The 24,535-nt window shown below is 54.6% G+C and overlaps 2 protein-coding genes across 3 annotated transcripts; both read right to left on the bottom strand.

Annotated features, from left to right (window-relative positions):
• Positions 1-1,703: 1,703 nt before the first annotated feature.
• On the bottom strand, positions 1,704-9,103 carry GUCA1A (guanylate cyclase activator 1A). Its single transcript, XM_086706850.1, has 4 exons — positions 8,608-9,103; positions 3,178-3,327; positions 2,713-2,806; positions 1,704-2,435 (listed from the first exon to the last, which is right to left on the bottom strand). Exons 1-4 carry the CDS (start codon positions 8,806-8,808, stop codon positions 2,266-2,268), a joined length of 615 nt encoding a protein of 204 aa, XP_086562976.1. The 5' UTR covers positions 8,809-9,103; the 3' UTR covers positions 1,704-2,265.
• Positions 9,104-16,547: 7,444 nt separating this feature from the next.
• Positions 16,548-22,748, bottom strand: CIMIP3 (ciliary microtubule inner protein 3). 2 transcript variants are annotated; one of them, XM_086706849.1, is made up of 2 exons: positions 22,644-22,748; positions 16,548-17,056 (listed from the first exon to the last, which is right to left on the bottom strand). In XM_086706849.1, the coding sequence occupies exons 1-2, from the start codon at positions 22,650-22,652 to the stop codon at positions 16,727-16,729; spliced, it is 339 nt and encodes a 112-aa protein (XP_086562975.1). In that variant the 5' UTR covers positions 22,653-22,748; the 3' UTR covers positions 16,548-16,726. The 2 variants fall into 2 exon arrangements, with proteins under 2 accessions (XP_086562975.1, XP_086562974.1); XM_086706848.1 differs by lacking the exon at positions 22,644-22,748 and adding an exon at positions 17,771-17,910.
• Positions 22,749-24,535: the final 1,787 nt, after the last annotated feature.

Below are 24,535 nucleotides of genomic sequence, written 5' to 3'. Positions count from 1 at the left end.
GGCGGGGAGTTGGGGGGTGGGGGGGGCGGTTTCCACAGTCTCCTACAGGGTTCTCAGCCGGAAGCAGGGGGATACTGGGAGGGTGGCGCTGGGGGGTCCCATAGACCAAATTAGCAACGAGAGTGCCCACACAGTGTGACACAGAAATAGGAGTCGGGGGGTGAGTGTGATAATAATTACACCCCTCCCCCAGGATCCTGAGGAGTTCATGGGGAGGGCTCTTGCCTCCCCCTCCCCAACCTGTCCTCACCAGGGGTGTCAACAAGGGAAAACTGCATCCTGTAAGGCCCTGGTCTTCCCGTCCTTGGAGGGGTCGGCTGTGCTTAAAGGGGCTATTTCAGCTCTGCCCTGGTGCTGCTCCCCCAGTCCCTGCTGTCAACCCACACCCCCACACAATCCTTCTGTCCCTGTCCCTACCCCTCATCCACACTCTGCACCCCCCAAACACACCCCCACCCCCCACCCCCCTGCCTTCTGCCCCCTGCCCCCTGCCTGTGCATGGACCTGCCAGGATTCCAGGCCACAAGCCAGATGTGTCTCCTTGAAGGATGGGGAAACCGCTCTCTCTGTCTCTGGGGAGAACTGGTCGTAGGCCCGGCTTTGCCTCCAGCCGCTATGTGACCCAAGGCGACCATTTCTCTCTCCCTAACCTCAATTATCTCATCCGTGAGCAGGTTGGACTGAACAGGCAGTGCTCAGATAATTATTTGTTATAGATGTGGAATTATTTTGTTATGCAAACTCTATATGCGACCCTAGTGTACAAACTAGATTTAAAGGGAGTCCCTCTGGTTGAAGAGGGGTGCTGAGGAACTCAGAACAGGAACTCGTTCGAATACATATGTTTTTATGTTGATGGAGGAAAAATAAAACTCACCTACTGAACGGCGATTTCATAGGTATGCCATTCATATAAAGTTTGTTTTAGAAACACATTTTAGGTGAAAAAGGGTTGATTAAAAAATAATAGCAACCCAAGTGGGACACAGATAAGTCCGCAAGTCATGAAGGTGATATGTGACCGACTTGGGGAAATGTCCTAATTCTGTTCAAATACCCTCCCCCCTCCCACCTTCAGGATGTTCCAAGAGGCAGCCACCCAGAGAAGCAGAAATGTCAACTCCCTTTTCCCCCCAGGCTGCCCATGACATTGATCTCCATCTTCTGTCCCTCCATGTCCGTGCTCAGGCCCTGGCTGACTTTCCAGCCTGGGGTGGCCCAAGTGATGGGTAGGACCCTCCCTTCCCCTCGTGGGGCTCTCCGCAAGCTGGAGCTCATTCCTCTTGCCCCTTGTTTTCTCTCTCCTACCCTTGGATTTTTACTCTTTGTACTTCCCCCACACCCAGCTGATGTGAAGACGCAAAGCCCAGAAGAAAGAGCATCTTAGAAAAGATGATCACAACTGCTGCAGCCTGTGTCTCTCCCCAAGTTCTTGGACAGGAATTCCTAAAGTTGGGGTATGCAAAGAATGGGAATGGGGCCCACCTGTCCCAGACTGCCCCCCTTCCCAACTGGTGTCACAGCCCTCAAGAGGGAGTTAGGTTAGACGAGGGACGGTCAGGACGCTGGCCACAGTCAATGAGTCGCACAGCTGTGGCACCACCCCCCACGGCGGAGCCAGCAGGGGAAGTAAGGGTGTTGGGCAGCCTCTTCTGAATAGACACCGATTTCCTCCGGATAAATGAGGACTTTCTATAGCGCCATACCTTCTCTTAGCATGTTTTATTATAATGATGCTTAGCCTGTGAGTTCCTTGGGGGTAAGGACTACACTTTTCTTGGCATGTCTAATATCTAGCATTCATACCAAGGAGGTGTTCAATAAATGCTTGTGGAAGGGAGGAACAATCAACGCACCACACAAGTAGGCTCCGGGGTTCCGGGGTGCGGGTTCGGTGTGTGATCGCGGCACCCACGTGGAGGCTGCGGCCACCGGGTCTGTAGGATTCCATCAGAGTCCGTGAAAGCCCAGCTCTGCGTCAGAGCTCCCCGCTCTAGAAGAGTGGGACTCGAGAGAAACTCGGTGGGAAAAGCTGGGCCTAGGGACGGCCCCAGGGCCGCCCGGCAGGGGGCAGTCACCACCAGCTGAGTCCTGCTCAGGGTTCAGGAACCATCCTTCCCGACTCCCACCCCGGCCCATCTGCCGCCACCGTGCACCCCAGAGGGGCGACCTGAGCTTTGAGTTCAGGAGCCTATATCTAGCATGACAACAATGATGACCCCAGGCACCAACACGCATCCCCTCCCCAGCAGCCGGGCGGTGGGCTCAGCCTGCCGCCTCAGTCTCCCTGCCGCCGGCCCCTTCCCCCTCCTCTTCGTGCTCGCCGTTCTGGAGCCTGCGCACGATGCGGGTGAGGTCCAGGCTCCGTGTCAGCGTGTCCAGGAGCATCTGGTCCCTCTGGACGCCCTCGATGAACTCCTCCAGGGAGAGTTCCCCTGGGGCAGAGAGAAAGGGAGTCACGGGGAGGAGGTGCTCGCGTCTCCCTGGCAGCGTTGTACCGGGGCCCAGAGCTGGAGTCTTGCGAGGGGGACAGAGCCAAATGCTAGGGGAAGTGGCTGCGAGGGGAGCAGGCAAAGCAGCCAGAGACCACAGTCCGGTCCAGGGGGCCCTAAAAGCCAACCCTTGTGGCTGGGGCAGGGGCGGCTGGAGGATGTGGCCTCCCTCTGCCCTCCCGCCCCTCTGCCCTGGCCGCCCCCGTCCGGGCCTCCTCACCATCCCCATTGACATCAATCTTGGAGAACACTGTATTGGTGAACTCTTCTGCACTCATGGTCGTGTCGCTGCAGGGGTTAATGGCTCGGATGGCCTGGGGAGAAAAAGAAGTGAGGGGGCCCGTCCTAGTTCTGTCTCCGCGGTACCCGAGCAACAGAGTGGGCACTAGAGGCAACGAGGGGATTTAGGAGTTTGCCTCTTGGTACAGATGGAGGAAACAGAGGCCCAGAGAGTGGATGGCACGTGCCCCGGGTCAGGCAGCTGGTCAGGGCCACAGCTGCTCCCCACCCCCACCCCCCGACCCTCAGTCCCAAGCCTGTCCCGTTGTGAGATTGCGGTTCCGCCTGCTGAAGTCCCAACTCGCCGTCCCTCGGGCTGTCAGCTCCGGGGGCGGGCCGCCCAGGGCGCGGCCCCGCCCTCGCCCCCGCCCCCGCCCCGGGCCCGGCCCTCTGCACCTGGAGTTACCCGGATGATGGTGAGCAGCTCGTCCCTGTCGATGCATCCGTTGCCATCGACGTCGTAGAGCTTGAAGTACCAGCGCAGCTTCTGTTCCACCTTCCCCTTGAGGACCAGGCTGAGCGCCGCCACGTACTCCATGAAGTCGATGTAGCCGTCCTGGGCGAGAGGGGCGGCCGCCTTGAGCCCGCTCCCCGGAGGCCCGAGGAGAGGCCGAGCCGCCCGCGCCCCGCGCCCTTCCTGCCGGGGCCCGCCCCGTCTGTCCCCGACCCCTGCGCAGCCCTCCCCGCCTGCCCCAGAGGCTGCCCCGCCAGCTCTCGTAACCCAGCCCCCAGGGGGTGTCCACGGTGCTGCCGCCTCTTCACTGGCATTTCGGTGCCGGCGGTCTCTGGCTGCTCCCATGTGATTCTCAAGCCTGAGCCCCTTTCAGCAGCAGGAAGGTGTGTGTAGGCGGGGGAAGAGAAAGCGAACCCCCAGGGAAAGGGGGCATGGTTCGGTTGAGTTTTTCAGAGCTGGGGAGAGGGCAGGAGGTAGATGCGGAGGCAAGGAGCACCGTTCTCAGTCTTCCCTTCATTCTTTGAGCTTTACTGAGCACCTGCTACGCGCTGTGATAGAGGCTTCAGAACCCAGTGAGACATGAACCGGCTCCCGATGGGAGCGCAGTGTTGGGGGCTCCGGTTTGAATCCTGGCTTCACCCCTCTCAAAGCTGTGGAATCTGGGACCGAGGACCCGCTGTCTCTGTAAGTTCCTCATCTGTAATATTATAATAGTACCTGCCTCTGTGGGACCGTGGAGGGATGAAACGAGTTTATGTAACTAAAGCAGGCAACACTGCCTGGCATATAGTAAGCGCTCGGTAAATGTTTGCTATTCCTGTCACTACCCTTACTGTGGTTCTTTTTACAAAGAGGTCACGATGCCATCACGATGTAATGGCAACACATCTGGACAGGACATTATGGAACAAGAACACACAACTCTGCTTGGGCAAGGGCCAGAGGAGAGGCTGGGGAGGCTTGCCCGGGAAAGGTGATGTCCTCTTGAGTGTCAGAGGGGTTGACCGTGGGAGAGGGGGTCACAAAACATGCCTGCAGGCTATTTCTCCAGGGTCCCCCCGGATTTCACAGGCCGCACCAGTGGGGTCAGGGAAGCACAGAACATAGGCCTGCCTCTGCCCATCTCACCGGCAAGCCCAGTGAGGCTGGGAGAGGGAAGCCTGTGTTTTGCAGAAAGGCTGAGCATAGGACTCGGAGTGTGTGAACTTGGAATCCGGCCTCTGTTCCTCCATTTATTCACAGCCCTGACTGTGGAACCAGGAAGTTACCCAGAGGCACATTTGGGGTCAGCGGGAAGAACTCCAACAGGCAGATTTGCCCATGGTGGACAGGGCCAGCCTCGTGCAGTAATGAGCTCCCTGTCACTGAAAGCGAGCAAGTAGAGGCTGGAGCGCTGTTATTAAAGATGTGGCAGAGGCTGGGCAGGACGGCCTCTGAGATCTCCTGGCCCAGTGTCAGGCCTGGGCCTCAGGTGAGGCCTTGATGAGCCGGAGCTCACTGTGGAGCCCCACGGTGGGTGTCGTGATCACCGTGAACATTTGCCTGGTGCTTCTCTGGGTTGCTAGGCTTTCACATACGCCTTGGCTCATCCCATTTTTGCCCACCCCACCCCCCCAGGGGTGTCCTCAGAACAGAGCAAGCAACCCCCACCCATGCCACAATGCTCAGAGAAGCAAGCAAGCAAACAGCCAAGGAGGTTTCCCCTGGGCAAGAGGACACGGGGTGAGGATACTTCCGCTTTTCATTTTTTATCTCTCTGGATTGTGGGAAATGCGCACAATGAGCTGTACAAAATTACTTCCACAATTTTTTTGAATGGCTAAAAATAGGCAATGGAAAAGGATGGGAAAACAGTATGGAGTTCCTCAAAAAGTTAAAAATAGAACTACCCTACAACCCAGCAATTGCACCTCTAGGTATTTACCCAAGGGATATGGGGGTGCTGATTTGAAGGGGCACATGCACCCCGATGTTTATAGCAGCGCTATCAGTAATAGCCAAGGTATGGAAAGAGGCCAAGTGTCCATCGACAGATGAACAGATAAAGAAGATGTGGTATATAAATACAATGGAGCATTACTCGGCAATCAAAAAGAATGAAATCTTGCCATTTGCAACTACGTGGATGGACCTGGAGGGTATGACGCTAAGTGAAATTAGAAAGATAAATATCATATGACTTCACTCATATGTGGAATTTAAGAGACAAAACAGATGAACATTAGGGAAGGGAAACAAAAATAATATAAAAACAGGGAGGGAGATATAACAGAAGAGACTCTTAAATACAGAGGACAAACAGAAGGATGCTGGAGGGGTTGTGGGTGGGGGGATAGGCTACATGGGTAAAGGGCATTAAGGAACACACTTGTGGGGTGTTATACGCAGGGGATGAATCACTGGAACCTACTGTTGAAATCGTTATTGCGCTATATGCTAACTAACTTGGATGTAAATTAAAAAAATAAATTAATCGATTAATTGATTAATTAAATTTAAAAAAGAAAATAAACACTGGGAAAGACAAAGAAAAGTAGGGGCTCTTGTGCCAGAAAGATAATGGACATCTTAGGAGAGGTGTGGCCTTGAACAAGCACGGGGCCTCTCTGAGTCTCGGTTCCTCCCCCCGAAGCTGAATGCACACTTTTCAAGACTGTGTTTGGGGTGAGATTCAGTAATGATACTACAGTCATACTAACTTCTTTCTAGTGCTTCTCATGCCGAGTATTTTCATTTGCTTTACTCATTTAATCTCACCACCATCCCGAGAGGTGGGATTTTTGTCCCCGTCTCCAGACGAAAGCTAAAGTTGAGAGGAGGGGTTAGACCAACAACCGATGAATGGCCAGACTTTGCCTAGAAACCGGGCCTCCTAAATCCTACCCGGCGCTCAGACGCAGGAGTGAAGATTTACATCGATTTGTGTGCACCTGCCTGAGTGCCAGGAGCGGCCAAGCCCAGGCAAAACTTTGAAGTAAGCCAAGTACCTGTTTATCCCCAGGATCACACTCCCCACTCACACTGCTGCACCCCCCAGCCTTCCCCCCGCCCCGGAACAGAACGCTGGGCCATAACTGCCGTCTACTCAGGGGCTGGCAAACTTTTTCTATAGAGGACCAGATAGCAAATAGTTCAGCTTGGGCAGTATGTAAACAAGTGGGTGTGGTGCGTTCTAATAAAACCTCACTTATAAAAATAGGACCACGGGCCATCGTTTGCACACCCCTGTTTAACTTAGCGCACACTCTGGTGTCCCATCTCGTAGCCAGTCTGCTCTGTGCTCATGACAATGGGTAGGAGGCGGTATTGCCCAAAGTGTGGTTTACACCGTGGGTGTGTGCAAAGCCCTTTAGATATTACAGAGATACTCTTCATTTTAATAATTATGTATTTAAATGAATGTGTATTGTAAAATACGTAATTAGCCCATAGAACTCATGATTGCCCATCGATCCATTCACTCGTATAACAAATATTTGTTCAGCCCCTACGATGGTCCAGGCACTGCTCTAGATGCTGGAGATACGGAAATGAGTCAGCCAGACAAAAATCCCCGCCCTCATGGAGCTCACACTCCAGGAGGGGAGACACAACAAACATAGTGGCCACGTGTTGTTCAGTATCAGTTGTCAGAAGATGAGGTACGCTCTGCGGGGCGGGGGAGGGAAGGTGGGACAGGAAATGCAGGGGTAGGGGCTAGTCCCGGTGAAATAGGGTTTCAATCAGGAAATCAGGGCAAGTGTCAGTGTCAAGGAGACATGTGAGCAGAGACTTGTAGCAGGGAAAGGTGTGAGCCAAGCAGACTTCTGGAGGACAAGGGTCCCGGGCATCACAAAGGCCCCGAGGCGAAGGTGTGCCCGGCTCAATCAAGGAAGTCAGGTTGGGGACAGTGGAGGTGGTGCTTGCAAAATCCAAGGTTGTGTCCCTCCCTGGTGTCATATATGTGATTTTCGGGCGTCCCTTTGGAGATGTGTCTTGACCCAAAGGGTTTCCTTACAGGTGAGAAGCTGAGATACCTCGGTGTGTTTAGGTGTCAGGTGTTGAGGCTCAACCACTGACCCTTCTCCCTCCTGTTCAGGAATTATTCCTTCTCCTGGAGCATTTGGGGGGGGGGTGTCCAGCATGCTGATGCCATCCCTTCTGGTCTCCATGCCACAAGCTCCAGTGCTCCGCTCCCCCGCGCCCCCTTCAGGAAAGCCAGTGGGCACCTTGAGGTTGGGACTCAGAGCCCATAATCTGCTTTGTCCCCTTAACCCTAAATATCAGTGAGTTTTAAATAGCCTCTGAGCCCCAGCTGTCCTTAGAAGCCCCGTCCGCAGTGATGTTTGGACCCTCCGGGCAGCGAGGGGGGCCGGGAAAGCTCTGGGCAGCCTCCCCCGGCTTGCAGTGGGCACATGGCAGGGTGACATCACCTCCTCATGCTTCCAGGTGAGCGCCGGGGGGGGGGGGGCGGGGGGGGCCCAGCCAGGGTGGGGAGATGGGTTTGTAGCCTTGGGTTCCCCTCCCGCTGCATCTTGACTCAGTTGCTCCAAACAAACGGAAGATTTGCTCTTGGCACCAACAACTACCTTAACCCATGCTCTCAACCTCCGTGGCAGATGCAGGGCAAGGAGCAGAGCGTGGGGGGTAGATCTTGGGTGCGAGGCCACCCAGCTGATGAGAGCTAAGGGCCCTAACTCACTGTACCCAGCACCCCCCATCTAGCTGATCAGGAGTCCCGGTGATTACTCGGGGAGATGACAGTTCGACCACCGTGCAGACCTTCAGACCGACTTGAGAGAAGGTGAGCTGAGGTCATTGGGCATTTTGGAGTTGGGAGCAGTCTGGACATCCCAGCTACCAGGCAGCCTTGTCTGTCCTCAGAGCACCGGGAGTGACCCATGTAACATGGGCCTGCCTGTGCCAGGCTGGCCAGGGCTACAGACTTATCACCCTGCTCTCTCCTCTCCCCTCCTCCTCCTCCACCCCACGAGCATCCAAGGGCCTGGGCAAAAGCGCCGGGTATAGCACCCAGCACTCAGTAAGTGCCCAACAGCTGTCTTGTAAGTGTTTCCACTCGGTTTGGAGTAAACCGAGAGGAAGCCATTAGACTGGGCCTCTGGGTACACTAATCCGTGGACCCCTCTGTCTTCCCCTGGAAAAGTGAGGGCACGGACAGGCTCTGGTTCGTTTCTGAACCCCCAGTGCCTGATCACAGTAGGTGCTCAGTGAACATTAGATCCACGGACTCCCTAACACAGCCCCAGATACACAGAGAAGCGCGCCCCCTCCTCCGGGAGACGCCACTGTTCTGGCACCTGCTCCTCGCAGCCCCGCACTGGCCAGGCCTCCCGGGGCAGCCCTCCAGCGCCCACCCACCCCACCCCAGGCCTCCCTGCTCACTTTGTTGAAGTCAAAGGTCTCAAACATCTGCTCCACATACTGGCTGGTGGACGGGCTCAGGTTCTTGAGGCCGAAGAACTGGCGGAACTCGTAGAGGGTGAGCTGGCCGGAGGGGCACTCGGTCATGAACTTCTTGTACCACTGGTGGCACTCGGTGCTGCTCAGCTCCTCCACCGACTTACCATCCATCACGTTGCCCATCTCCCAGGCCCCACCTGTGGCCGGCGCCCAAGGTGGATGGATCCTGCTCCCCGCTGCCCCTGCACAAGGGAGGCTCGGCTTTCTAACAGCGGGCCCTCCTCGCTCACAGCCCGGAGTGGTCCAGAGCTGAGCAAAGAAGATCTGACGAATCAGACAGCACAGGAGGAGGTGAGCAGAGGGACAAAGGTAATGGGGGGCTGTGCAACCCCACGGCCAAGTGCAGGAGGAGCCAGAGAAGTGGTGTTAAGTCCCCACTAAACCCTTGCGGCCAATGGGGACTGCTCCTAGGAAAGAAGAGTGAAAATAGAACAAAGCTTAGGGAAGCAGAGGCCCAGGATTACAGCCTTGAGCTGATAGGTGAGAGGATTTTCTTACCCGTTTTGTAATCTCGTTATCCCTTCTTACCAGGGCCGAATAGGTGGCTGTTCTGATCCTGTGACCTCCATTCCCTTCTTCTCCTGTTTTCAGTGGGCTCTCAATGTTTTTGGTTCCTGCCCTCCGACATGGAATTGAGGTACGTCTGAGATAGAGCTGGTGCCTCTTCCAGAGCTGGACCAACTGTGGGCTTTTGACAGGACTGCTGTGTACGGTTATACATACTGTGCACTGCACTTGACCATCACAACTGAGGGCTTCCAGTCACACCGTGGGTAGTTAATGTATAAGCATGCCTGAATCATGCAGAGTTTGTGGGCTTCCAAGACGAGTCCTGAGTAGCTAGAGGGAACCCCCTTCTCCATTAAAGTGTACAAGTTCATGTAGCCATGCATACACACACACTCACTGGTCCTCTTCTGACCACATTCTTACATTCCCAGAGACTGTATCTCTCTCATCCCAGGAGGCTTGAATTCAACCTTCCATCTGACTCCACATCTGACACCATCAGCTCCCACAGGCATGGGGATAGGGGACATTGAGCGTGTGCCTTATGGCCTGGGGTGTGTGTGTGTGTGAGGGCACCACCACACAGGTGCATGGTGAACTGCTACAGCTGATCCTGGAAAGTTCCTAGACCAAGCCTAGGGGCCTGTCTGTGACAAAGGTTGTCCCTGTCACACGACACTGCTGTGTACATGATACGTGTAACTAAAAGGAAACAACCAAAATGTGAACAGGGCTCTTTCTGGGTCATGACATCACCAGCGATAGTATAATCTTTGCTTTTTTTTTAATGTTTATTTATTTTTGAGAGAGAGGAAGACAGCATGAGCATGGGAGGAGCAGAGCATCGGAAGCAGGCTCCGAGCTGTCAGCATAGAGCCCAAGGCGGGGCTCGAACTCACGAACTGTGAGATCATGACCCGAACCAAAGTCTGATGCTTAACCGACTGGGCCACCCAGGCGCCCCTAATCTTTGCTTTTTAAACCTTATCTGTATTTTTTAAATGATTCACAATGAACACATACTGCTCACAAAAAACAGAGGTCAGCTGTTTTTGAACAAGAAACCAAACAAGACTGCTTTGCTTCTCCTCTACCTAAAGAGGTGAATGCAGGGCACACTGGGCAAGTGGCCGCTGGGGGCCGCCCGGCACATGGCTTGGATATGGGGCCAGAGAAGCTCCTCCGGTGAACTTGGGGCCCAGGCTCATGTCCTTGTCTTCGGAGTCCTCTCGGCTTTGGGGTTTGGACTGAAGGAGTCGAGGGTGAGGTGGCAGCTTATCTTTCCAACGCTCCCGGTTTATATCCTCCCCACTCTTCCCACAGACACACCCTCCTCCGAGAACCTTTCCGAATCTCAGCAGAATTCATTTTTCTTGCCTCGGCGCACCGATGGTTTGCTGATGTGTTATAATAGCTTTCTAAGCTGCTTAAACACTACCACAGAGTCCGTAGCTTCAAACTCTACACGTTTAGGGGCGCCCGGGGGGCTCAGTCGTTAAGCGTCTGACTTCGGCTCGGGTCATGATCTCATGGTTCGTGGGTTCGAGCCCTGTGTCGGGCTCTGTGCTGACAGCTCGGAGCCTGGAGCCGGCTTCGGATTCTGTGTCTCCCTCTCTCTCTGCCCCTCCCCCACTCACACTCTGCCTCTCTAGCTCAAAAATAAACATTTTTAAAAATTAAGAGAAAATCCTACATGTTTATTATCACACAGTTTCTGTGGGCCAGGAGTCTGGCTCTGTGCTGACTTTCACTGGGTCCTCTGCCCCAGGTCCCAAAGGGCTGTGATCATGGTGTCATCTGGGGTGCGTTCACATCTGGAGGCTTGACCGGGGAAGAATCCACTTCTGCCTCATTCAGCGTGTTGGCAGAATTCATTTCCTGGGTATAGGACTGAGGGCCCTGGCTTCTTGCTAGACATTATCTGGAGCCCACTCTCAGTTACTAGAGGCTGTCTGCAGTTTCTAGGACTTTCCAAAGTTCCTTATTACACGGGCTCCTCAGTGTGGCTGCTTATTTCATCAAGCCGGCAAGGAGAATCTCTCTCCAATCTGCTAAAATGGAAGCTTATATTGTGTAACTAACCAAGGAAATGCCATCCTGTTACCTTTGCCACACTCCGTGGGTTAGTGGTGAGTCACAGATCTCAGCCACGCTCAGAGGAGGATTGTGCCAAGGCGGGTACAGCAGGAGGTGGAAGTCATAGGGGTCACCACATCTAGGACAATGTTCACCGTTCTTTATTATTATTATTATTATTATTATTATTATTATTAAACATTTATTTATTTTTGAGAGACAAAGAGAGACAGAGCAAGAGTAGAGGAGGGGCAGAGAGAGGGAGACACAGAATCGGAAGCAGACTCCAGGCTCCGAGCTGTCAGCACAGAGCCCGACGCGGGGCTCTCACTTACGGGACCCGATCTCACGAACTGCGAGATCATGACCTAAGCTGAAGTCGGACACTTAACTGACTGAGCCACCCAGACGCCCCAACAATGTTCACACTTCTATTTATAACATACATGAGGTTCATTGATTTCTCAAATTATACGCAGCTGTTTATTGTCAGCCTGTCGTCAGGAACTCGGGGTGGACGCCTCTGTGTTATTCATCTCGCGCACCCTCCCAGCACCTAGTGCCAAAGATTCCACATGGTCATGCGCTGGTTATCCCGTTGGCCCCCTCCCCACCCATTCTCCACCTTCCTCTGTGTGCTCTGAGCGCCAGGAGGCTGACCCCTGTGGACTGGATCACTCGGGCTCCCCGGGGCCTCTGGCTTCTGGCAGGTCATCCCCTGGGAAGCAGTGGAAGGAGACTGGCTGGTAGGAAAAGAGAAGAGTCTGGGCGTTTGCTCCCCACCCTCCCTGCTGGGTCGTAGTTTGAGCCCTGATTCCTTCTACCCTCAGCCACAGCTCCCACGAAAGCCCTCTCTCAGCTGCGGTGACAAAGCCACCTCCCTGTACATCTCAGGCTTAGAAGTAGGAAGGGCTTGCCTCTGTGGCCACTCTCTGGCCATGTCACCAGCCCTCAACTGTGCCCACTTCTCTGTAAACATGCTCCTCAGTACCTTTGTGAAGGTAACACTTGACTGACGGACTTGAGCCCAATAAAACACTGAGTGCGGGGCGCCTGGGTGACCCAGTCTGTTAAGCGTCTGACTTCGGCTCAGGTCATGATCTCACGGTTCGTGGGTTCGAGCCCCACATCAGGCTCTGTGCTGACAGCTCGGAACCCGGAGCCTGCTTCGGATTCTGTGTCTCCCTCTCTTTCTGCCCCTCCCCAACTTGTGCGCTCTCTCGCTCTCTCTCAAAAATAAAAACATTTAAAAAATTAAAAAATAAATAAAACACTGAGTGAGTGAATGCGTGCATGCATGACCGAAGGAAGAATTCAGTAAGGCTAGAGTAGGGTGGAGCTGTCATCCAATGTCCTACTGTGTTCAAGGCAGCACGCTAAGCTTGTGGAATCGGCTTACAATAGCCCTGTGGGGGTGGTATTATTTCCACGTGACACGAGAGGAAGTGGGGACAGAAAAGTCATTGTGAGGTCCACAGAAATTCAAAGTGGTGGTACCAGAGTTTTCTACCTCATCACCAGGCTTTTGGCTTAAGCCTTTAAATCTCGAGGGTCCAGCTGGAGGGCCCCTCGAGCCCCTACTCCAGCATCTTCCCTGTGGCCCTTCTGCCTGGAGAATTCCAGCGACGGTGAGCTCAATCCCTTTGGAGGTGGCCCAGACCCAGGATGGGAATGGAACCCCCCAGCCTCCCAATCCCAGAGCCCAGCTTCTCCCTCTTCCATGGCCTCTCTCAGTCCTGCTCTCCATTCTTCTCCCAGACATGGATGGCCAAGCCAGAGAGGGTTGGGATCCACACCAAGAAAGGTATGGAGGAAGCGGGTGGACAGCTCGTGTGGTGGGACACGTCAGAGAGAGGCCGTGTGGCTTCCCCAGGCTGCTCTGTCTGTAGGAATCCCTCCTGGGATAGATCGCCATATACCAGCGTGAGAGGATCTACCTGGCTGAACGGTACCGAGGAGAGGGAGCGTGTGGGGCAGGTGTGCAGAGGTGGAAGCTAGGCTGGGAAGAGATGCGAGGGGCAGCAATCCCAGGCCCGACTGGTTCCCCTCCAGAGCTGCCCGACCCCCACTCTCCAGCTCCGCAGAAACAGAACGGAGCTCTGAGTGCCAGGTCTTTGCCTCCTGGGACTATCCCACCCACACCGATGCGATGCGGGACTTGGGCCAGCTTCTTTAAAGGTTCCTGGAAGCTTCCATCAAGGCTGCTCTACCAAGGTGAACCTCAAGGGGGAGACCATTCTCCAAGGGAGAGGAGAAGGTGTCAGTTGGGGGAGTGAAAATGCCGGGCCCCCACCCCCACCCCCACCCCTCCCCGCAAGGTTCTCAGGTCTGGGAGGGCAGAGATGGTTGCAGCCTAAGGACCCAGTCTTCGGATGTTCAGCAAGGGTCTGTTGGATGATTGACTGGACATGGAACTTTTAGTTACACATACACTGAAAAATTTATCTCTGCTTTTCAAAATCCAGCTAAAATGGCAATAACGTTTTTTATTTTTATTTTTATTTTTTAGTGTTTATTTTTGAGAGCGAAAAACAGAGTGTGAGTAGGGGAGGGGCAGAGAGAGAGGGAGACACAGAATCCGAAGCAGGCTCCGGGCTCTGAGCCATCAGCACAGAGCCCGCCGCGGGGCTCAAACCCACGGACCGTGAGATCATGACCTGAGCTGAAGTCAAGACACTTAACCAACTGAGCTACCCAGGCGCCCCACAATAACATTTTTTAAGCCCACCAGTCCACAGAGACAAAGAGAAAGAAGGAAATAGGTGAGAGGTTCTAATAAAATTTTGGACAACGGAGGGCAGATGGACGACTGTAACTGTCTCAGCGCAGGAAGTGGAAACCCAAACACTCTGAAAGAGGAGGGTGTGGAGGATGGTACAGACGTGATGCCTATGCCTGCCACAGAACTGTGGAGGCTCAGACATGGGGCAGAAGGTGCCCTACAGAGTGGGGTGCAGGACAGGGGGCAGAAATAGGACGGGTGGAAAGCCTATGTAAGGAGCCACGCGCTCCCCAGATGCCCTACCACACCTATCTCCTGCCCCTGGCTGGAGGTTATTCTGGACATTTGGACTGGAGGGCCCCAAGGAGAGAGAAGGGTCATTCTAGAAGCCGGGAGTGAAGGGAAAGTCTGCAAAGGAAGAGATCCCCCCAGCTCTTTCCCATGCTGGCTCCTCAAACACTGACAATCAGGTACAGATGCCAAATGGCCGACCTCCAGCCCAGGATCGCCAGGCAATTGAGGAAAGCCTCTGACTTTATTTTATTTTTTAAAGTTTATTTAGGTGCACCTGGGTGACTCCGTCAGTTAAGCGTCTGACTCTTCATTTCGGCTCAGGTCATGATCTCACGTGTTCATGAGTTTGAGCCCCGCGTGGGGCTCTGCGCTGACAGCATGGACCCTGATTGGAATTTTCTCTCTCTCTCTCTGCCCCTCCCCTGCTCTCTCTCTCAAAATAAATAAATAAAATTTTTTATTAATAAAAAATTAATTAAAAAATAATATATTTTGAATATATATAAAATATATAATATAAATAATATATAAAATATATTTTGATATTTTTTAATTAATTTTTTTATTAATAAAAAATTTTATTTATTTATTTTGAGAGAGAGAGCAGGGGAGGGGCAGAGAGAGAGAGAGAGAGAGAGAGAGAGAGGAATTCCAAGAAGGGTCCATGCTGTCAGCACAGAGCCCCACGCGGGCTCAAACTCATGAACACGTGAGATCATGACCTGAACCAAAGTCAAGAATCAGATGCTCAACCGACTGAGCCACCCAGGTGCCCCCAAAACCTCTGGCTTTTGGGGGTTTTTTTAATTTTTTTTTTTTTACATTTATTTATTTTTGAGAGACAGAGAGAGGGGCGCCTGGGTGGCGCAGTCGGTTAAGCTTCTGACTTCAGCCAGGTCACGATCTCGCGGTCCGTGAGTTCGAGCCCCGCGTCGGGCTCTGGGCTGATGGCTCAGAGCCTGGAGCCTGTTTCTGATTCTGTGTCTCCCTCTCTCTCTCCCCCTCCCCCGTTCATGCTCTGTCTCTCTCTGTCCCAAAAATAAATAAACGTTGAGAGACAGAGAGAGACAGTGTGAACAGGGGAGGGGCAGAGAGAGAGGGAGACACAGAATCCGAAGCAGGCTCCAGGCTCTGAGCTGTCAGCACAGAGCCCATGTGGGGCTCGAACCCATGAACCCTGAGATCATGACCTGAGCTGAAGTCGGATACTTAATCGACTGAGCCCCGCCTCTGGCTTTTGAAAGAGAGCCTCCAACAACAACAACAACAAACAGAAAAACCTAGACTCTATCTTGTGACACAACCTTTAGGAGGGCTCATGTCCCTCCTCCCTACTCACCATCTTCTTTTCAGAGAAAGGCGTCCGAGGAAGCGTGGCCAGTGCACTGGCTGCTTGTCTGGGTCTCCAGACATCCTGTCCCTCCATCCCAAGCCAACCCCAGACACTTAGGCTCCAAAAGTATGCTCCACTGAATACCCCACCCCAGCTAGAATGAGCTGTGAGTCCTAGAAATGGAACCAGCTGGATCCACCTAGTGGTGTGATGGCAGATATTTAACAACGAGCTCTCTGGAAAGAAGAAACCCCAGATGATGGGCGTTTGCTGGTTTCAGTGGTTACCAACACGAAGTCACTGTGGCATTGGGAGGCGATGCCCACAGTCGGATCCCTCAGGACCGTCTGAGCTGGCCCCGGCATAGCGCCGGATCTGCCCCTAGGTGGCGGCGACCGGGGACTCACTCAGGCCACTGCTTTGGGTCAAGTGCCCTCTGCCTTCATCACCCGTCTTCATGAACCATGGCCCGTGAGCCTGACTAACCCGAGTCAGCTCTTCTGGACCAGAGGAGAGACGAGATGGGAAATCCGTCCCACCACCAACAAACGACAAGTCAGAAGAGACAGGTAGGTGTGAAACTAGGGCTGGAGAGGAGGCCCCCCAGAGACTGCGTTGCCCCCGTGCTGCTTCCCATTTTCCAGGGGTTGCTCCAACCCAGGCCACCGCCAGCTGACTTCTCTCTCTCTTGACTTTGGCGGGCTTGCCAAGCTTGGCCTATGGGGACGGTGTGACCAGCATGGGCTTTGCTTGGGACTGAGGCCCTAGAGGGGGCTTGAGGTCACTCCTGGAGGTGGGGGAGGGGGAGGGGGAGGGGACTGAGAATCAAGTGCTTCTAAGTCTTTGGGCATCTCTGGACGTGACCTGCCGTACGACACCCCTGTGGCCTCAGTTTACCCACCCACAGCCACCCATTCAGATGGCAAGGAAAGGAAGGACAAACTTTAATTGCTGCCGAGAACAGAGACCTCCCTTTGCCACTGGGCGCAGCACAGCTGTCTCAGGCCGGGCATGGTCTGCTCCTCCTGGAGCAAGTGCCCCTCCCCTCCTGGACCCAGGATTGTGGCGGGGGAGGGTGCAGGTGGCGTCTCCCGACCGGGAGGGGCCTAGGAGCGCCACAAGACCAGGTTGGCAGGAGGCACGTCAAAGCGTTTGCGGGTGTGGTCCATGTCCCTCTGGTACAGGTAGCCACAGGTAGGCTTCTGCCTGGTGTAGAAGGGGTTCAGGGAGTTGGAGTACTGGGAGGTGTAGAACTTGAACCTAAGCTTGTCCAGGCTCTGCCCCTTCGGGTCTACCACCACCGGCACGTAGGCCGCCACCAGGGTCTGCTCGCGGTCCCGCTTCCACGACTGGGACAGGGGAGGGCGTGGAAACTTCAGCTTTTTGCCCGACGGTGTCTTCGGCTCCTGGCTGGGTGCTGAGGGTTTCTTTGAGTCCTGTGGGGATGGAAAGCAGGCCAGCGCTGAGGCATCAGACACCGGGGCTTCCACGGCTAAGCCCGAGGGTGGGAGCGGGGAAGGGGCCAGCAGCCGTCAGAAGCTTCCGGAGCCACCCCCAAGACAGCTCTGCTGGCCGTGGAGACAGACACCTCCAGGTAGGGGGCGGCCTTCGGGGCCCCTGACCTGACTCGTGCTGATGCAGACCTCAGCCTGCTTCCCAGAGGCCTCTGCCAGCTCAGAGGCTAAGAGCCGGGCTCATCTTCAACCCGCCCCCCCCCATCTCCCCCACGTCCAGCTGTCTGTCTGTCCCTGTCCTCCAAGTCACTCCCATCTGGCCCTCCTCTGCCGCTGTCCCGCCAGGCCTCCCTCCTCTCTCCTGAAGGGTTACTCAGCTTTCCACCAAGCCCTCCTGTCCTCCTGCCTCCCAGCCTGTGCTCTGTTGCTCTCTACTGCCTAGACAAGACATCTCAAGGCCCCTAGCCTGAAAAGCAAGAACTCTGAGGATGGGGCTCCCCTCGCCCTGTGCTCTAGCCGGACCTTCCGCCCATCACCCCTGCTGGCAACGTGTCCTTCCAGGCCTCCTTGCCTTTGTCCGGGGCCGATCCCCCAGCCCGGCATGCCCTCCCTCCCTCCCTCCCTCCCATCCATCAGGGAGATTCTCTTTCCCTTTTGGCCCCGAGCACCTTCAGGGCCGTGCTCTCTCAACCTTACCCTTGACATAATGGCCTCCAAAATCCTATTCCTTGTTTTCCTCCAGACCAAGGCATTCAGTGCGCGCTCAATAAAGGCTGGTTCAATTGAACTGGGTTCTAGTAAGAGGTGTTCTCCTTCCAACCAGCCGGCCCATTCTATTTTAGAACACCTCTCATTGTTACAAAGTGACAATGCCAGCTTTTCATAATCGCCATTCTTGGCTGACTGGGCATGGAGGTCTACCCCTCGAGGAGGCCCCCAGTGCCACAAGGATCCCACTGTAGGGACATTTGTTTACCCCCTGGACTGAATTATTTTGTTCACCTTTGACCCCCACACCGTCTCCCAGGTACCAGACGTTCATTTTATTAGGGGCCTTCACAGTCACAACAGCACAGCGCAAAGGACCGATGCCTCGGTGCCAGGCTGGCTCTGTCCCGCTCCTCCAGGCGACAGCTGGGAGGGGAACCCACTTCAGCTCGGCCCAGCCTCGCAGTCCTCCCGGCCACCCCGGGGAACCGGAACCGGGAAGGAGCCCTCACTATAGAGCTCCTGGAAGTTGAACCCCTGCCGTCTTACAGAAGAAATCCCTGGTACCCAAGAAAGAATGTACGTTCTTTCCTTCTGCATGTAATTTACAAACGCCTTGCCCAACTCAAACCTGCCCAGGGCTTTCTTCCCAAGCCGCCTTTGCTGCCGTAGGTTCCTACCCAGAAATGTGTGTGCCCTCAGCTGTGTGTTTCAAAATTCTTCCTCTCCTTCCAAGCCAGCAGTCCTCTTGACACCTCCTCCAGGAAGCCTCTGGTGCTGCAACCCCCACCCCTGTTTCACCCTCCTCTGGGCCTTCAGGCATTCCTCTTGGGACATGGTCCTTTGCGAGGCTGGGACTGGGGGGAGGCAAGTGCACATTTTAAGGAGGTGCGCTGAACCCCTTTTTACATCTTGCTGCCCTGGGTGCTGTGCTCGCCTCATGCCAACCCCAAATCCTGGTCCTTCCGGGCTCCTGCTAATGGTTCAACAGCCTGTAAAACGCTCCCAGTGTTCAGGACCACATCCTAGTCCCCTTTGTGCCCCTGGGGCTTCACCCAGTGCTGGCACACAACCAAGCTGGAGAACAGCGTGGAACGGCCTTCCCAGAGCCCTTGAGGCCTGGCCGTGGGGTTAGGAGCGGGGGGGGGGGGGGGGGGGGAACCACACAAGAAATGAGCTATGATGGCGGTAATCAGCGATCGTTCTTCACCATGGGCTCCAAGCACAGCACCAAACTCTTTACATGGGTTATCTCTTCTAATCCTCACATTACCCTTTAAGGAAGGTATCGTCATGCGTCCTATTTATAGTTGAGAAAGCTGTAGTAAGGATGTCCGTCACAAGTTTAGGGTCAGGCGGCTGGTGAGGAGCCAGGCTGGGACTGAACTCAAGCCTGGCTGACCCCAGGGTCCACACCCTATACTCCATGACTCCATCCTGTGTCCACCGCCCTGGGAGGACAGGGGCTGCCAGTCTACTTTTGCCCTCATGCGGTCAGCTTGCTGAGCTCCTGATGGGGGTTCTGGGCAGCAGGAGAGCAGCCGAAGAGAGGGGCAGCCGGATCTCCCAGTTTGGCGGGAACGCTGCGGGGCCTTGAACGCTGGAGTCTGAAGTTACCATCTCCTAGCACAGCTGAGGATATGACATTATTTGCTTCACTGGTTCACTCGTTCATTCAAAATGATTCCTCTTATACGCCAGGCTCTGAGTGTGCAGGTAATAGACACCACAACGTAAACTTGTACAAATCGGAGCTTCCTGCCCTCAGCGCCACGGACACTGTGGGCTGATAATTCTTTCGTTTTATTAAAAATGTTTAATGTTTATTTGTGAGAGAGGGAGACACAGCACCCAAAACAGGCTGCAGGCTCTGAGCTGTCAGCACAGAGCCAGATGCGGGGCTCGAACTCACGAACCGTGAGCTCATGACCTGAGCCGAGGTCAGCCGCTTAACTGACTGAGCCACCTGGCGCCCCCGATGACTCTTTGCTGTGGGGCAGTCCTGGACATTGCAGGATGTTTAGCATATTAAGTATGATTCTGAGGATGCGGGGTTCGGGTCCTCTCGACACTGCAGAAGGGCTCAGCCCGTGGCCACGGATCTGGAGATGAGGGAACCATAGCGCATCCCCCCACCCCACACCCCGCCTCAGTCTCAGCCATCCGGATCCCGCACCTCAGGCTTGCGAGGCTGGTGTCAAGAGTGACAGAGGCACGTGCTTTCAGAATGGCTGGGGGTTTGACCAGAGAACCGCAGAGGGAAGGGCGATAATGTTGCTCATGGGACCGAGAATCTCCCCAGCTCCAGGCACTAGCCGCTCAGCTCTGCAAAAGCTCCTAAGAGCCATTTGAGGTGTTACTCCCATGTCTCAAATGTGGAAGATGAGGCTTGGAGGCATCGAAGCACGTTTAAGTTCACATCGAAGCATGAAGACCCCCCCCCATAATTCCCGCAGCTCCAGACTAGTTAGTGGGGGAACCAGGATTTGAACACTCCCCTCTCTCTCTGCCCCAGCCCAGGCCCTGACTTGGGCCCTCCTGGGTCTACCTGCCAGTTACGCCCCAGTGGCTGCTACGGCAACATTTGGGGCCTTGGGGTGAGGGGGACCCAGCCCTTGAGCACATCTAGGGATGAGGCCCTCACAGAAACTAGGGCAGAGGGACCATCCCCGGGGAGGAGGAAGAAGGGGAAAGGGAGGAGGAAGAGAAGATTCAGAGCAAGGAGGAGGAAGAGGGGGAGGAGGAGGAAGCCCAGGCAGCACAGTTTTGCCCTGCCCCTTCCGAGAGCCCAGCCAGGCTCCAGGTGACTAACCCCAGAGGGCTGAGAACACCCCATCGCCTGCCCAGGGCCCAGCACAGCCAGCTCTGGGGGGGAGGGTGGGGCCCGAATGCATACTTTCCAGGTTAACGTCTGGTTTCATTTAACCGGCTCCTCCTCCCAGTCCTCCTATCAAGTGCAGGGGGTTGGGGGGCCGTGAACATTTGGCGATGCCTGAGGCATTTTTGGCTGTGGCAATGGGGATGCTACTGGCCTCCAGCGGGGAATAGCATCCCCATTGTCACAGCCAAAAGTGGGTAGAGGCCAGGGATGCTGCTGACCATCCTACAGAGCCAGGACCGCCCCGCAATAGAGAATTAGCAGCACACGAGTCAAGTGTCAAGGCGGAGATGCCTGCTTTAGAGCTTTGGGGAAGACCCCTAACTCCTTCCCTGCTTCCTGCCAGCCTTCAGGCCGGAGGCTTAAGGCCTCTGGGTCCACGGAGCAAAGTAGCCTAGAGGGCAAGTAGAGGGTCTCCCCAGCCCCTTCCCTCCCTTCCGAATCCCACTACCCTATTTCTCCTTGGGGTTCCAGCTGGAGCCAAAAGAAGGATCCCGAATAGACCTCTCCCTCTATGACCCCTCCACCCGCACCCCACGGGCATAGTGTCTGTCCTTGCTGCCAGGGCCTGGAAAGGGGATGGGGGTGACTCGAGAGCGGGGCTTTCCGAGGAGGGCAAGAATATCTCATATGTGGTAGTGCCGCGGGTCTGGGAAGACACTGTCGCCTGGAACACTTCAGGCCCAGCGCCTGCCATCCGCGCCTCACTCTCTGGCGGGGAGGCCTCAGGCCCTGTTGAAATGCAAACAGAACAGCATCGGGTGAGGCCCTTAAGCCTCCCAGGGCACCCGGTACTAGGGAATGTGCCCGGGCTTTGGAGTGTGAAGGCCTGAGCTCAGGGCCTCACTCTGCCCTACAGGTCAGGCAACCTTGGGCAAGTCTCGGAACCTCTTTGAGCTTTGGTGGCCTCACCTACAAAATGAGGATAATAAGGCCATCTGCTTCACCAGTGTGTCGTGGGGGTGCGATGAGTGTGGGAACTTTCAGGGCACAATACAAATAGTAATTATTATCAGCCTCATCCGGCAGTTCCTTGCAGGTTTCCAACAAGCTCATCTGAACCTTTATGAGAGCCTGTCTGTGTGCGGTGGGGCAGAGGGGCCGGGGAGGGAGCAGATGAGGAGGCCGAGAGAGCTTGGCCTTAGCTCCCTTGTGAGGCTGTGTAGCCTGGGGGCTTGGAGTTCAAATCCCAGCTCCACCGCTCACACCAAGTGCCTGAGCTTTCAGTACTTTATAACACTCTGTACCTCCATTTTCCCACCTCTCAAGGGGGAACACCTAAAGAACCTATCTCGTAGGGACAGGGCGCCTGGGTGGCTCAGTTAGTTGAGCGTCTGACTCTTGGTTTGGGCTCAGGTCGCGATCTCATGGTTTGTGAGTTCAAGCCCCACGTCGGGCTCTCTGCTGCACAGAGCCTGCTTGGGATTCTGACTCTCTCTCTCTGCCCCTCCCCTGCTCTCTCTTTCTCTCTCCCTCTCAAAAATCAATAAATAAACATTAAAAAACAAAAAGCTTGCCAGATGAAACACTGTTCTAAATTCTTAAAAAAAAAAAAATAGAATCTATCTCATAGGGTTACCACGAGGATTTAATGAGACATTCTACATAAACTGCCTATGCCTCTTGAGCACTCAGGAAGCTTCAGCTGTCACTGTTACTTGTCACAAGTTTGCCTAGGAGACTGGGAAGTGCAGGCTAGCAGCCCAAGAAATGAAATGACTCTGGGAAGTGAAGGGGCAGAGGACCGGGAGGAGAGGAATGGTGGCCTGCTTCCTGCTCCCTCCCCCGGGGGACAGCGGGGGGGGGGGGGGGGGGGGGGGGGGGCGGTGCTCTACAGCAGCACTGGTCCCTAAGCCTTTTGTAAGAGGGCCCCAGCTCCCAGCCATGCAGGTGGGCCAGGCTGGGGCCTTCATACTCTCTCCTGTCAATCAGACTTCCTGTGACCTTGGGCTGCCTTGATGCAGCCCTGTAAGGTCATCCCACCTGGGACATCCTTGACCAGGGCCTTTCTTGTTGGTGAGATGGAACTTCTGGCGGTCAGGGGCTCCGGAGCTCCCGGGGACTCTTGGGAGGTACTGGGAGTGCCCAGGTGGGGAGAATTTGCGTGGGCTGGGGCATTGTGACACCCCTTTGACAGCACAGTTCCTTCTGTCTTCCTAAGGAGACACAAGGGCAGGGCTGGGGGCTGAAGTCTCAAGGCCTGGAAGGGTCTTTTAACTTTGGCACTGACCCTGTCTGCAATTCCCTCTTCCCACAATCTCCCAGGGCCTGTGAACTGTGGGTGATGCGGTGAGTAGAGAGAGGAGGAAATGATCCCACTTATTCAGGTACCTCCAGAAGTCCTAATTGTCCCCCCAGGGGCCCAACATGTCATAAGAAATTACTGGCAGGGAGGAAACATACCCAACCAACTCTCCATTCTCTCTCTGTCTGTCTCTGCCTTCCAAATTACAGAGATGATGGATGGAGGGAGGGAGAAAGGGATAGATGGATGCATGCATGGATGCATGGACAGACAGAGGATGCGTGGACAGAGAGAGTCGGTGGGCAGGAGGATGAGTGTTGGTAGGCAGACAGACAGTGGATGGGCCAAACCCCCTGATTGGAGCTCTGTTCACCTTTCTTGCCCCATTTCTTGCTATCTTTTCCCTCACTCTACGCAGTAGCTAATTTCTTAAGCATGCCCCGCTCTTTTCCATCTGAGCCTTTGCATATGCTGTTCCATAGACAGGTGGCTGGGTAGGGTGGCTGTGGGTGAATGAATGGATACATAGGTGCTCAGTAAATGGCTAGATTGGGGCGCCTGGGTGGCTCAGTCTTTAAGCATCTGACTTCGGCTCAGGTCACGATCTCATGCTTCATGAGTTCAAGTCCCACATCGGGTGTGCTTGAGGCCCACTTCAGCTGAGCTCAAGCTCCACTTCAGGTGAACGTGAGCCCTGCCTCTCTCTCTCCCTCTGCCTCTCGCGCCCTCTCTCTCTCAAAAAAAAAAAAAAAAAAGGCTAGATTGGCGGGTGGTTGTGCTATAGAGGATGGGATAGCAGGCCCATATATATATATTATATATATATATATATAGTATATGTATATACTATATATATATATAATTTTTTAAATGATTACTCATCCTTGAGGCAGAGAGAGCTGGAGAGACAGAATCCAAAGCAGGCTCCAAGCTCCAAGCTGTCAGCACAGAGCCAGACACAGGGCTCGAACTCACGAACTGTGAGATCTTGACCTGAGCTGAAATCGGACGCTTAACTGACTGAGCCACCCAGGCGCCCCAAGAGTCAGACTCCTTGAGCTTGACTCTGGCTCTACCATTTTACTCGTTGTGTGACCTTGGGCAAGTAATTGATTCTCTGTAGTTCCATTTGTTCATCTGTAAAATGGGTAGACTACAGGTCTCTGCCTAATAGGGACGAGCAAAGCACTCAAGACAGTGCCTGGCACAGGGTAAACACTCAATAAATATTAGCTATTATTATGCGTGGGCAGATAACTAGATTAATGGGTAGGTGGCTGAATGGGCCATCCTGTCCCCATCTTCAAAAACCTGAGCCTCCCCCCTGCCCCCAACACCAGAGTCAGTAGCACCTTCTGGGAATGTGTCTGAAATCCCACATGCGGGAGGGATCTGAGCTTCTCTCTGGGGTCAGAGGAGGACCAGTGGAAGGGAAATAGAATGAGCCAGTGGCTTCCTGCCCTCTGCCACATTGGCTTGGGCCGGGCCCAGAACTTGTTTCCTTCCTGGCACTGTGTCAGCACTGACTGTCGGTTACGGGGTGGACTTTGGGGCCCTGTGGCAGATTGAGAGTTGGGGTGTTGATGACTTAGCACCGTGCTCAGATTTCACACCCTGATGGTAATGACCC

This window comes from Puma concolor, chromosome B2 (assembly GCF_028749965.1).
Source record: "Puma concolor isolate L17-30 chromosome B2, mPumCon1.1.hap2, whole genome shotgun sequence".
Lineage (NCBI taxonomy): Eukaryota > Metazoa > Chordata > Mammalia > Carnivora > Felidae > Puma > Puma concolor.
The sequence above is the reverse complement of the archived record's forward strand: the minus strand, read 5'-3'. Positions and strand labels throughout refer to the sequence as shown.